General features: G+C 39.2%; 1 protein-coding gene across 1 annotated transcript in view; it reads left to right on the top strand.

The window, feature by feature from the left end:
* ENPP3 (ectonucleotide pyrophosphatase/phosphodiesterase 3) overlaps positions 1–14,527 on the top strand; it is a 76,395-nt gene that overhangs the window by 35,154 nt on the left and 26,714 nt on the right. The window contains exons 12-15 of the mRNA XM_004740206.3: positions 4,161–4,269; positions 5,233–5,361; positions 5,997–6,028; positions 9,883–10,010. Of these exons, the coding sequence (XP_004740263.1) occupies positions 4,161–4,269; positions 5,233–5,361; positions 5,997–6,028; positions 9,883–10,010 (398 nt within the window). The remainder of the gene's footprint in view (positions 1–4,160; positions 4,270–5,232; positions 5,362–5,996; positions 6,029–9,882; positions 10,011–14,527) is intronic.

Below are 14,527 nucleotides of genomic sequence, written 5' to 3'. Positions count from 1 at the left end.
AAGTACCATATCTTTTTCTTCTAGTCAATGCTCTAGTTTGGTCCCCAAATAAACTTTAAGTATAATTTTGAAAGGTACTGCAAAGGAAAAGATCAAGGTGCCCTGACAGATTATTGAGGAGGTCCTAACCTAGTCTGTGGTAGAGTGGGGACTGGGGCTGCTTAGAAAGTTCTCTGAATAATAAAAAGGAGAAAAGTTCACAAATGACTTGGTTGAGGGAGTCGCTGATTATAGTCGAGGAATGCACAGAATGAACAAATGAACAGACAGGCAAATGGACCGGTGGTTAGAGGAATGGACTGCATGATATAATAGTTAATAATCATAGCAGTTAATTCTTCCTGTGTGCACCTCTGTGCCAGGCACTGCTGGGATCCCTGTGTGCGCATTATCTCTCACCAGTGTCTAGAGTGCAGTGGCCTAGAGGCGAGGGCTAAGGGGAAATCTAGAGAAGGCTGCAGGGCACCAAATCATGCACATCCCTGTTGGCCATAGAATGTGTAATGGAAGCACCAAGGCAAGTGACATAATCAGATGTGTGTGTATTTAAAGATCAGTTTTACTGTATGAGAGGAATGGGTTAGAGGGAACGGGGAAGGTGAGGGGAGCCAAGTTAGATTTTACAACTTTCCCGGAAAGAGAGCATTGTGTCTAGGATTAGGGTAGAGGCAACCATCACGGAAGGTAGGAGATCGTTTGAAGTAGATTTGGGAATAGATTTGGCATGGCTTGCTAGGAGTTGGGTGATGGGGTGGTGGATCAAGGACAATTGTCAGATTTCTATCATGAGCTGCTATAGGTGTTTCTATTTACACCAATGAGGTGACTAAAGGGGGTTAGTTCTGGAGGAGAAGAGAAGATCATGGTGTGCTTAAGCTGCTTGTAATGTCCAAAGGTAGATGCCCAGCAGGCAACTGAACATGGATTAAAGCTCAGAGGAGATAAAGATTGAGCAGCTTGGCAGCATGTAGATGGTTCATGAAAGTGAAGAGTGAAAACAAAAGAAGGATGAAGACCACACCTCATTTAAAAGTTAGAAGAGGCAAAGTGGATGGAGAAACTGGATACCTTCATGGCTTTATTATTGTTACTGGTATTTTTAATCACATACTTTAATTCAGAGTTAAGACATAACTTGAAATCAAAAAGTCTGTTTTAGTTTGCTCTCTTACGTTGTTGAAAGTTTAGTAAGTTCTAGATGTTTAGCTCATCAAAACCGTCTTGCTCTTGCTCCACTATTTCTTTAAAGTCTACTTTGAACAGTTTCTGGTGGACCTAATGTTGTACAAGACATTCTTAGGGGTGAAGAAAATGAGGCCATTACCCAGAAACCATGTGGAAGGGGCAAATAAAAGAAATAATGAGTTAATGTATAAGGAGTTTTTATTTTAAGAAACCTTAGAAATGTGATAGCTTAAATGGCATTTAAATGGGAAGCTGATGGTGGCCTGGTATAAGTGAAGAGGGCTTTATGAACTGGGGTTGTAGTAGATGGTAAGAGAGACATTTAAAGTCTGGTGAGACCAGCAACTTCTTGATACCAAATTTGTTCCAAGGATTCTCTAGTATGGAAGTTGAATTAGGTGCAGAATGTCCTGACTGGTCCTGGGTAGCTTTAAGTAATGGTCTAATACTTGAACAAGTTTCAGCTGTTAATTCATTATTGAAAAACAAAGTATTACATCTTAGACAGAATGAAAAGTTGAAAAAGAAAAATTAAATTTGGAAAAGAAACCTGAAATTAAGTACAAATCAAGTTAAATTTTTGATAATGCTCATGAACAGGACAGAATGATTCTAGAATGCTAAGGGTCTCCACTTTTTGGGGAAGCACGTGGAGGCAGAATACACAGGAAGGGTGTTGTACCTATTGAAAAGCCAATGATGTTAAGGCTGTATAGAACTTCCTACTAGCATTCTCCTCTGCAACCTTGAATTTCATTTTATAATAAGGAACTTCTGGATCCAGAAAACAGTTGTTTATTGAGAGTCTAACCATTTAGCTCCTTGTTTTGGAACTGATTCTGCTATTTCCAATGTATCCACTCCGAAAGTGAATGATCACGATCCCGTGGTGAAGAAGCAAGGTTTTCTAATCTGAACTTGGTTTTCCCAAAGTTTCAAACATTTCTGTTCCTATTTATTATCTTCCCATCCTAAAAACTGTTCACTTATTGCCTGTTACAGAGATTTCTTGTTTCTCTCCTTTGTCCGGGCTAGAGTACGGGACTAGCATCTAGACACTTAACATTTAGTAGAATGTGCCATCTGTTGAGTGGATACTTTATGACAGACTCTGTGCTTGGGAAACGTGATGAGTTAGATCGCAGGGTCTCTTCCCTGCAGGAGCTCACACTTTCCTGGGGAGGCAGGCACATGCACAGATGTTTCAATCTGTGGAAAGTCCAATGGCAGCAGATGCCAGGAGGCTGGGAGATGACTGTTAGTACAATTGGGAGGAGTGAGTAGAATGACCACAAAAGGAGGCATAATTATGCCCTAACAGGTGGGAATTGTGACTCATGGTCACAAACCAGAGTGCAAGGTCACCTTAAGAATGGGAATCAGGATGGGCATCTGGATGGCTCAGTGGGTTAGGCATTTGCCTTTGGCTTAGGTCGTGATCTGGGGGTCCTGGGATCCAGTCTCCTAGCTAGCTCCCAGCTCAGCAGGGAGTCTACTTGTAACCCCTCTCCCTCTGCGTCTCTCCCCACCAAGTAAATAAATAAAAACTTAAAGAAAAGAAGAGAAAGAAAAGAACGGGAATCAGGAAAGCAACTCAAGAGTTGATGGATTTAGCAGTAGATCGAACCGGTTTGAAAAGTCCCTTATTAACTGTGGGACCATGAACATGTTACTTAACTTCTTTAAACCTCAAGTTTCCTGGTCTTTCCTCCTGGAAATTCCAGATGGTGGAAATAGCTCCATCCATGCATATTACCATATTACCATACCATATTACCATGACAATTTCATGAGTTAATATACTAAAGCTCTTGACAGTAATTGGCTTGTAAAAGTCTTAAAAAAGAAAAAAAAAGCTGTCATTTTATAATAGTACTATAAGAGATTACACATTTTTCCCAATCCCTTGCTATTACATTTTCCTAGTCACGGAAAAAATAATTATGTCATTACTGACATAACATAATGTTATGTCAGTTAAAATGTATTCACTTAAACCTTGTCAGTCCAATGCACTAGGGTGATGAAGTGGAGAAAAATTTTAAAAACACAAAAGAATGTAACCAATAAAATAGACATGAACTCCAGTTCACTGTTCAGAGATAACCACTATTAATACTATCTTGATAGATTTCCTTTTCGTTTTCTGTGCAACGATGTTTACTGAGAAATGTTAAATATATTTAAAAAATGAGGGGCACTTGAATGGCTCAGTCAGGTAAGTATCTGTCTTAGGCTCAGGTCATGATCTCAGGGTTCTAGGATGGAGCTCCACAAAGGGCTCCCTGCTTAGGTATAAATTTCCATTTGTAATTTCAGTGTTTATGAGGACAAATGCCCAGAGTTAGCTGTTAGTTTATAGGATATGTGTCTTTTTTACTCTCTGGTTAGGCATTGTCACGTGATTCCCCCAGCACCCATGAAGACTTCTACAGAGGTGTCCATGGACAACCCCTCCCCAACACTGGGCATGATCATGAAAGCCTTTACAGCTGAGTAATGTTGTGGAGGTTGAACGTTTCTCTTAGATATTTATTGGCCAATAGTCTATTTTCCTTTGTTGAAACATGGTTTAATTTTTTTTTAATTTGCTTATAGAAATTTAGGGAATCCATGTGGTAGCATGGATGCTAGGCTCTGATGTCCTACTTCAAAACCCAGAAATTTCAGAGAAGGACATTTATTCAATTTTTATTCCCTTAAATAGTGATTTCATTAATTAATGTTGAATTCATGAAGAAAATTTTTTTTTTAAGATTTTATTTATTTATTTGACAGAGAGAGATCACAAGTAGGCAGAGAGGCAGGCAGAGAGAGAGGGGGAAGCAGGCTCCCCGCTGAGCAGAGAGCCCGATGCGGGACTTGATTCCAGGACCTTGAGATCACGACCTGAGCTGAAGGCAGAGGCTTAACCACACTGAGCCACCCAAGCGCCCACATGAAGAAAATCTTAACTCTTTTTTTTCCCCCCTCAGATAATTCAAGCCTTACAGTTGGTAGATAAAGCTTTTGGTATGTTGATGGAAGGCTTAAAACAGCGGAACTTACACAACTGTGTCAATATAATCCTTTTGGCTGACCATGGTACACTTTCTTTTCTTTTTCTTTTATACTTTTCTTTTAAAATTATATTTTATCATTGATTATGTCTTACCATTTCAAGGAACATGTGAAAAGGATAGTGATATTTTAGAGTTTACTTCCAGACTTAAAACATTTTGAATGAGCAAGCAACAAGTTTTGTGGTAGGCTGTGAGGAATAGAAGACTAAAATTAAAATTTCTAGTTTATGCTTACATTAATTCTGAAAATCCATCCATATACTTACTTTTCTGTAAAAAGTAAGGGATATGGCTGGGTTATTGTTCAATCAAATATTTTTTGAGTGCCAATTCAGTGTCAAGTACTTTACTAGATAAGGTGTATTTGGAGGTACATAAAGCAGAAATGGGATGATTTTCCTTAGGTTAGTCAAGCTTAGCTCCAAAGGCTGTGAAGAAATGAGGCATGGAGGAGAGGAGGAAAAGGATTTTATGTGTACAGAACTTTTGTTCATATTTTATGACGTCAAGGTAACGAGAAACAGTAATTTATTTAAAAATTTCTAAAATGTTTTCTTAACACATTGTCCTACTGTTTTAAAATGAAAGTGAACCATTTTAATGTCCATTTTGTTTAAAAAAATTAAAAAAAAATTTAAAGTGCATGCTGCTTATATAAATTTAAATAATGTATTTAAATAAATTTCTCCAGAGGATTTTCTTCTTTGAAGTTAGTTGATTCATGTTGAACAAATGATCTGTTCATAATTCTTGTTTATTCTTCTCTTATAAACGTGACCCTTCTCCTCCACTGCCAGGGTTTTCAAGGTCTGCCATGTAGAGTGAAATCATAGGGTCAGTTGTATAGGTGCTCAGTGAAACTTGTTTTGAGATCTGTAACATGGAATATCTCTGATTTGAAATGGTGAAAGACAACAGATTGTTACCATCTGTTACTATCTATCTATCTATACTCAGTGGTATACATACTTTTTTTAAAATTCAGGAATGGATCAGACTTACTGTGACAAAATGGAATATATGACTAATTATTTTCCTCGAATAAACTTCTACATGTACGAAGGGCCTGCCCCTCGTATCAGGGCTCGTAATATACCTCATGACTTTTACAGTTGTAAGTATGAAGATGCCATGTGAAACAAAAGGTAAAATTGAATGTGAATAGCCATACCTTATGATTCTGAGGATGTAGAGATTGCCAGGCCCTTCTTCTGACTTCTTGGGAAGACCATACAGAAGCAAAGGAGAAATCCCCTTCCTTGTTTAAATATAGTCAGTCTGTAAAGTCTATGGTAATATTTAATATCCTCAAATTAAAACATATTCTACTTAATTTTGTTAATATTAATAAAGTATTAATGAAAACAAAATGTTAATAATAAAAATATTAATATATTCTACTTGTTAGGTTAAATATGTTCTACTTATAGCCATATAAGCAGATATTTATAATAAATAATATGTAATGAAATACAGTCTACTTACATTAATAATCCTAGTTATATTAATTAAAAAATCAATTAATTAAAATAGTAATATTAATAAACTTAATATATTTTACATAATTGTTAGTTTAAAATGTATACTATTTGTAGGTTAAAATATATTCTTTAATTCTAAAATAATTCTTTGTTGAAAATAGTTTTTTACTCAATCTTACCAGATCATAGTCCTTAATAAATGTATATGTCAAATTCATCTGAGTTGTTCACATTTGTGATGTGATTCTTTTTTTTTTTTTTGAAACAGTTAATTCTGAAGAAATTGTCAGGAACCTCAGTGTAAGTATACAGTGTCCTACTACATATATGTAAGGTAATAGAATGTCCTTAAAATCTGGGTTGGAAGAAATGTATATTTCTGAGCCCAAGCCACTTGTCATTTATTTATGAAACCCTCCATTGACATCATTTTACATGCATATCGGTTGCTGTTATCTTAGGTGTTTCCATTTGCAGTTGTTGCGCCTCCAGGAGATTAGTCTGGGGGGCTCCTGGTTTTCACTGAGCGGGCTGATGGTCCCTGCAAAAGAGCCATGCCAGGGAGCCTCAGGCTGCGCCGCCTGTCACATGTTTTAATTGACTTAATATCAGAAAATAGGGAATCATGAACACTTACCGTTCTGTTCATACAAGTAAGAAAAATCATCCCTTCACCCTCCAAGTATAATTGCAACTGCTTTTGATTGGTTCCCACATTCTGGGTTGTGAGTAAAGGAGCAAGGCAAACTCCAGATACCTAGCTTAAAGCCATCTGGGCTTTTCAAAGTGACATTCACTGCTCCTGGAGAGACCTGACGAGTTCTTCTTAAGTATAGTTTTAATAATTCCGTATTTAAGGCATATTCCCAAGTATATTATCTATTACCTGAGATTCATGACCCTATCATTGCTTGGGATGGGGCTAGGTTTCTTTAAGTATAGGCGGCAATTACAGTAAAAAATGTTAAGATGAAATGTGAATCATTGAAAGTGAGGAAAACCCAGAGGGAGCAGTGTTACTGTCTCCTGGGACCCACAGCACGTCTGATGTAGAAATGACCATTAGCGAGGCCCCTGGGAAGCTCAGTTGGTAAAGCGTCTGCTTTCTGCTCAGGTCAGGTCATGATCCCAGGGTCCCGGGATAGAGTCTTGCTGGACTTTCTGCTCAGCGGAGAGCCTCCTTCTCTCTCTCCCTCTGTCTGCCACTCCCCAGGCTTGTGCTCTCTCTATCTCTCTCTCTCTGTCCAATAAATGAACAAAATCTAAAAAAAAAAAATTTTTTAAGATTTTATTTATTTGGCAGACGGAGATCACAAGCAGTCAGAGAGAGAGGAGGAAGCAGGCTCCCTGCTGAGCAGAGAGCCTCATGTGGGACTCAATCCCAGGACTCTGAGATCATGACCTGAGCCAAAGGCAGCGGCCTAACCCACTGAGCCACGCGGGTGCCCCTAAAAAATTTTTCTTGAAATGACCACTAGATCAGCAGTTCTTTAGTCTTAATCACTCCTTTTTTCTCTTACACCTTCTGATACGCTGATCTTGAGTACGCAGGGTAGGCAACCTCACCCCATGCTGGTGAAACGCAGAGAGGCTGTGTGTCCATGCTGATTGGAGGGGCACTTGGGAATTTTCAGCATGTGGACTCTCTAAAACCACATATTGTTGTTCTATCCTCATCACCTCACTAGCCCTATAGCTGAAGCCGTGTTGGTGAGGAGGGGAAAATCTCTAACAATTCTGATGGTGCAGGGAATTTACCACAGGCTTTGGAAACCCATTACCTGGCACTGTAAGAATAGGCTGGGCCTGGAGCCACAGAACCCTGAAGGAATGGACCACCATTTCTTGAAGTCATCTGTTATTCCCAGGAAATACTGCATTGGCAGTGCAATATATATTCCTGGTAATGCTGGTCCCTGGTCCCGTACTGAGCTTTTATTGGACAAACATAACCAAACATGAACGGGTGGCTCTTTAGCTCAACAGTATTGTGGCTGCATGACAGAAAACAATATCAACTTTGTTCTTAGATAAAATGACCCAAGTTTTCCCAACTTTAGAGTCTTCAGCCTAAATTCTCAAATGCAAAGTATAACCCCATTCTTCCTTCAGAAGTTGGCAACATGCCTCCCATTTCCTTGGGATTTATTCTGGCTACATACCAGCTAGGAGAGTGTGACTGACATGTGACTTTCGGTCCTCAAGGGTACAGTCTAGTTCCGTGTATCTTTGAGGAAGCTGTGTACCCAAGAGCTGCCATAGAGTACTTGGCCTGAATGTTACAAAAATATTGACTTCTGAAGGAAGTAACAATGGGGGTGCCTGGGTGGCTCAGTCAGTTAAGCTTCTGCCTTCAGTTCAGATCATGGTCTTCGGGTCCTTAGATCGAGCCCTGCATTAGGCTCCCTGCTCAGCGGGGATCCTGCTTCTCCCTTTCCTGACCCCTGCTCATGCTCTCTTTCTCTCTCTCAAATAAATAAATAAAATCTTAAAAAAAAAAAAAAAAAGAAGAGGAGGCCTAGTAAAGATACTAAACTAGGCAAGAAAAAAAAAATGGCCAAAATAAGTGTGCAATAAATAATTTCTCTTCCCCTGGGCGCCTGGGTGGCTCAGTGGGTTAAGCCGCTGCCTTCGGCTCAGGTCATGATCTCAGGGTCCTGGGATCGAGTCCCGCATTGGGCTCTCTGCTCAGCAGAAAGCCTGCTTCCCTCTCTCTCTCTCTCTGCCTGCTTCTCTGTCTACTTGTGATCTCTCTCTGTCAAACAAATAAATAAAATCTTAAAAAAAAAAATCTACTCTTTAAAAAAAAAATAATAATTTCTCTTCCCCTTTTCATCCTATAACTCTCTTGCTCTATTGTCCATTTTCCTTTTTAGTTTTTTTTGTTCAATTTCATGGTGTCTTTTTTTCTTCTATAAATTGAGCACAAAATAGTAATGAGTACAGACAAAGTATTTGTGAGATGATTGAGACTTAAATAAAATGAAGAAGTAGAAAAAAATTTAATTTCCCCATATTCTTACCTGTATTTTTTTTCTCTTGTTTCTCAAAAAGGTCATGAGGGAGAAAAAGTTCATTTTTAGTTTTAGTTCTTGTCTCCTCACTTTTTTTTTTTTTTAGCTCTCTATGAGTTGCATTTTTATACAGTTTTTTTTTAAAGATTTTATTTATTTATTTGACAGAATTGCAAGTAGGCAAAGAGGCAGGCAGAGAGAGGAGGGAGCAGGCTCCCTGCTGAGCAGAGAGCCCCTTGTGGAACTCAATCCCAGGACCCTGGGATCATGACCCAAGCCAAAGGCAGAGGCTTTAACCCACTGAGCCACCCAGGCGCCCTGAGTTGCATTTTTACACAGTTTTAAAATATGCCACCAAGTTACTGCAGTAATTATTAATTATTTAATTATTAAGGAAACATTTCCCTCTAGTTAGTAAGAGATCCATGAGTTTTAAAGATAAAGAAACTGTGCCAGGTATCAGAAACTTTTCATTTGATTTGAGAAGTAAGCAAATGTAGGTTATTTCAAGGGTAAATTGAATCCATTGAAAAAGGATTTTGGTGCAATTAAACTGAGTCTTAAAATTTTTAGTGATATTTACTGTGTTATGTAGTCTTCATATGTAATTTAAATTCAGAAGTTGTAATTGCTACTCGAAATATCAACGTAGCTAGTGTCTGTCAAAAAAGGAGGGGAAGTTTATGGTAAAAAACTTAGAACATCAAACACCAACTCATAATTTCAAGTCAACAACTTGCAACAGTAAAAACAACATAATTGGGAAATGTGACCACAATGATACGAGGTTTCATATTCTTATTTTATTTAAAAAAATTTTTTAAAAAGATTTTATTTATTTGACAGGGAGATCACAAGAAGGCAGAGAGGCAGGCAGGGAGAGAGAGGGAAGCAGGCTCCCTGCTGAGCAGAGAGCCTGCCGTGTGGGGTTCAATCCCAGGACCCTGAGATCATGACCTGAGCCGAAGGCAGAGGCTCAACCCACTGAGTCACCCAGGCGTCCCTCATATCCTTATTTTATAAGCCAAATTTAAATCCTCTTAATTTAAAAAAGTGCTTAATTGTCTTAGAAGATGTTATTGTTGAATTAGCTTGCATATTTTATAACTTACATGAAGAAAGAATTTACCTATTTTTTAGTGCCAGAAACCTGATCAGCATTTCAAACCCTATTTGACTCCTGATTTGCCAAAACGACTCCACTTTGCCAAAAATATTAGAATTGACAAGGTTCATCTTTTGGTGGATCGGCAGTGGCTGGCTGTGAGGTTTGTGCATCTATTCACTTGTCTTGTAATACTTTTAACAACCGTCTTTCAATATAGATTACCTTAATTTTTTTATAATTTATATTAACATATGTATTTTTTGCACTGGGGTACAGTTCTGTGAATCGTCAGGCTTACAAAATTCACAGCACTCACCATAGCACATACCCTCCCCAGTGTCCATAATCCAACCACCCTCTCCCCCCACCCCCGCAACAACCCTGTTTGTTTCCTGAGATTAAGAGTCTCTTATGGTTTGTCTCCCTCCCGATCCTACCTTGCTTCATTTTCCCCCCACAACCCCCCACCCTGCCTCTCAAGTTCTTCATATCAGAGAGATCATATGATAAATGTCTTTCTCTGGTTGGCTTATTTAGCTCAGCCTAATACCCTCTAGTTCCATCCACATTGTTGCAAATGGCAGGGTTTTATTTCTTTACCTTAATTTTACCCTGCTATTATAATCCTGTGATTTTTTTTCCTGAGTATTGATATTTCCTTGACTTTTTACATGCCACCTAGAACTTCTGCATTTGAAACGCCTGTTCTTAGGCATTTCAGTCTTAGCATCCTAATCCTCACAAGACAGACGAGCAAGAGGAAGAAGACTGACACTGTAGACCGTTCCAGAAACTGTCAGTACCAGCACACCCGCACTCAGGTCATTTTAAGGTGGCAGACGGGATATAAAGATGATATCAGTTGTCCTGAAGGTTGGTAGTAAGTTATTGATTGGGTGGCTCCTTGAGATCGTTGTCTGTCATCTTTGTGGTTTTTATGAAGGAGCACCTTTATGGTTCTGAGGCCAAGCTAACCCATTGGTTAGCTTGGTCTTTTTTTTCTAGTTACTATGCATGTTGATTGTTGAGCATTTGTAAATTATAATTGTGTTTAGAGAAAATAAAAACCATTCTGAATCCCCTCATCCCAAGATAACCAATTCATTCATTGGTTTCACAAAATCATGTTTGTTTTTGTGTGTGCTGGGCCTTGTTTCAGGCATTTGAAGGATAACAGACAGGATTCTTGTCCAGTGATGAAGACTGATAATAAGCCAGCAAATAAATACATACACACTTTCTGGTAGTGCAACTAATGTTTCCTATCTCTTTGTTTCATTCCAGTGTTGTGGTGGTGGTGGTGGTTTTTGCATGTGCATATGTGGGTTTAAATGGAATCATGATCATATTTTCTGGCCTTATTTGTGTGCAGTGTAATGCCGGAGGATACAGAAGACAGTGGGTGTACAGACTCTGAAAGACATGTTTAACAAAGGGAAAATAAGGCAGTTGGGCTCTAATATGAGTGGGTACAGGATGAGGAACTGGGGTTTTGGCAAAACCTGTTCTAAGCAGTACACGGTTAGGCCAGAGAGTGTGCGTGCTCGCAGCTGACCACAAGATGGCGTTGGCCTCTCTCCTTGGGATTGGGGTTTCACAATCCTTTGCGAGGATGAGTGGCTTTATTGTACGGCTCACCATAGCATTCTCCAGAAGAACTAAAAAGACGAAGCTTTACTAATATTAAGTATATAAAGCTCTTAGTAATGTAGGCATGTATCATGCGAGCAAATATATGTCCAAATGTGGGTAAATGGCTCCACAAATATTTACTGTTGAGAGTATGAGATGGAAGAAATAAAGAGGTCACTGGTAACAAATGCAGAAGTGCCCATGCATCCTATAACATGACCGATCGGTTATAGAAGGAGAGTCCAGCCACCAGAATACCTCTGGGTATTACACATTAATATCTAGTCTCAAATTACGAGCTTTTTAAATGTAACCACTAGCAGCAAGATGTTCAAGGCTGAGGGTTCAAGACCCGCCTCCACACATAGACTGTGAGAACATAAACAAATTAATGTCTCAGGATTTCGTCTTCATCATCTGCAACACCAAATTAGCCTGGTTTTATTAGTCTCTTGATATTAAAGTAAACTCATTTATATCAAAGGGAAATGTTGCCGACAGCCCAAATCCGAGCCACCAAGGTGTCTCATCTGATCAAGCCCTGGGTTCGCTCTACCTCCAACCCTTAACACATGAGTGTCAGGCTGCCTGATCTCTACATTACAGTATGCTGTTTTTAGTTATAATGTCCGATATTTGATAGCTAGATAGATCTCCTTTCCAGAATTATAGCAAATATCATCGTTTAGTGTACTCTTTCACCGTCATCATCTTTATTTTGCCTAAAATGTGTTGGATTTTATTAATTTGAGGAAACCCAATTATTTGAAACTACAACTGAAGTATTGTTAAAGTGCTCCCTAAACGAACTTGAATAATAGCTTTTCATTTTATGATTGAAAAGTGACAAATACCTTCCAGGTACCTTTCTTTTTCTTCTTCTTTTTTTAAAAAAATCATTTTATTTTATATTATTTTATTTTAAAGATTTTACTTATTTGTCAGAGAGAGAGAGAGAGACAGCACAAGCAGGGGGAGCAGCAGATGTAGAGAGAGAAACAGGTTCTCTGCTGAGTGGGGAGCTCAATGCAGGAGTCTGTTGAAGGACCCTGGGATTGTGACCTGAGCCAAAGGCAGACGCTTAACTGACTGAGCCATCCAGGTGTCCCTCCCAGGTACCTTTCTAAGAAATGGGGGTAGACACAGTCCCCCGCTAAGGATCTTTGTGCAGGAAAGGAGAAAGACAAGAATTGTAGTCAGTTGTTATAAATACTGCATGAGGATTGCTGCGTGAGGATCACGTACAAAATGCAAGGATACAAAAAGAGTGATTACACAGCCCAGGTGTGGATGTCAGAGAACATCAGAAGAAGCTTCCTGGTGGCTGTGATTACTGCTCTGGGCTTTGAAGACTCAGGATGGGATAGCTAAATGCTGTCACATGCAGCCAGTCTGCCTCAGGTAGTTGTGTAGTCTGTGCACTGCCCAGAAGCATTCAGCCAAGAAGAGAGGCAGTGAAAACAACTCTTGCTCAGCTCACTGAGCCCTGATAGGGGGCTATGTCTGCAGGAGGAAATGGACCACTTTACTCTGCTAGAAGGCATCCATCGGCTTGCTAAGCCTTGAGCACTGCCAGGCTGTATTCACAAAGGTGCTTCTTTCTCAAAATTCTCTACCCAGAGCAATGGGGCACCTTTTTCAAGCCAGCAGCTGCTCTGGGGGCAAGGAAGTGTAGAAACAGGTTTCTGGGCTGAAGGACTGGATTCCAGCAATTTCAAATAGTTCTGCATCACTAGAGCCCTGGGAGAATGGAGTTGGTCTCTTCCTAAAGGAACTGTCATGACTAAAATCTATGACTTTTGACAGTTAAGGAAGCAGGACGTTGGTAGATACAGGGTGGCTAAGGTGAATATGTGGATATGAGCATTTGCATTTCAGAGAGCTCAGTGTCAATATGGCTAAGAGGTGTGTGTGTGTGTGTGCATGTGTATGTGTGTGGGTGTGTGTGTGTTGTGGGAAGACTCTGAAATTCACAGTCAGGATAACCACTTAGACCAATTAGGAACTTGGTTCAGGCCAGAAGTAACAAGGATTCGGCTGAGCACGGCAGAAGAGGAGAGCAGGGGAAGATGTGAAAGGGACTGTGCAGGTGCGTGGGACTTGGCAGCTGTCTGAAAGTCAGGAAAGAGGTCTTGCTCATCTCCAACCTGTGTCATTACTCAACTGAGGTGGAGAAACTGGCCTTGATTTCAACTTGACTAATTAGGCATGGAGAAGATAAAAGAGAACATGTTCCAGAAGATTTCATATGGTACTTGGAAGTTGAGCTTAACCAGAATAGATAAAATCAACTCATCTTTTCCCAATGCTGGCTTCTGTTTTTCCATATGTAATTTCCAGTCTAATGGTTGGAAAGCATAAACAGGACCAGTTGGAAGAGCGAGCCAATTGCTAGAATTTTCACTTGAGGACAGAAAATCGTGTTTTTCAAACACTGTTTTTTTTTACCTTTTACTTCCAAGTAAGTATTGACTTTCATATTGACTAGTTTCCTAACTGAGTTCGGTGAGAAGTTGAAAATATTAAATATTTTTCTGAAAATAAAAATAAAGGAAGGATCAACTTCAGAAAATTTTACCGATGACTTGATTCTAAAGACCTCTTTTCCCCTTTAATTAATGAATCCTCTAGCCTCCCACACAGAATTTAAAACTTAATTATCCCCATATAGTTCCAATAATCTGATGGAACCAAATATCACTGAAATAAGGATAAAAATATTTTTAAGCAACTCTTTCCTTCTGTCCGATATTTTATTGGAATTAACCAAAGTAATGAACTGGCACCTTGGGTAATTGAATTTGAATAGGACTCCTCCTGTTTTTCCCTACTCTTGCTAGTCCTTACCCTCTCCTTTCTTTCCTCTCTTGGGTAGAGATGAGTGTAGCCTGCTCAGTGTTGTGATTTATTTTTTAATTTGTGATTTATTTTTATTTAAGCTGAGTAGGAGTCATTTATGGCTGTTGTAAAAGTTATTTTTTTAAGACACTTAAGTCCTGCCTACGACATAAAAACAAACAAAAACACTGCGTGCATGTATTTGCT

The sequence above is a fragment of the Mustela putorius genome, unplaced genomic scaffold (genome assembly GCF_011764305.1).
Source record: "Mustela putorius furo isolate JIRA1106 unplaced genomic scaffold, ASM1176430v1.1 tig00003863_pilon_pilon_pilon, whole genome shotgun sequence".
NCBI classification, from domain to species: Eukaryota; Metazoa; Chordata; class Mammalia; order Carnivora; family Mustelidae; genus Mustela; species Mustela putorius.
Note: the sequence above shows the minus strand (reverse complement) of the source record. Positions and strands in the feature narration are given on the sequence as shown.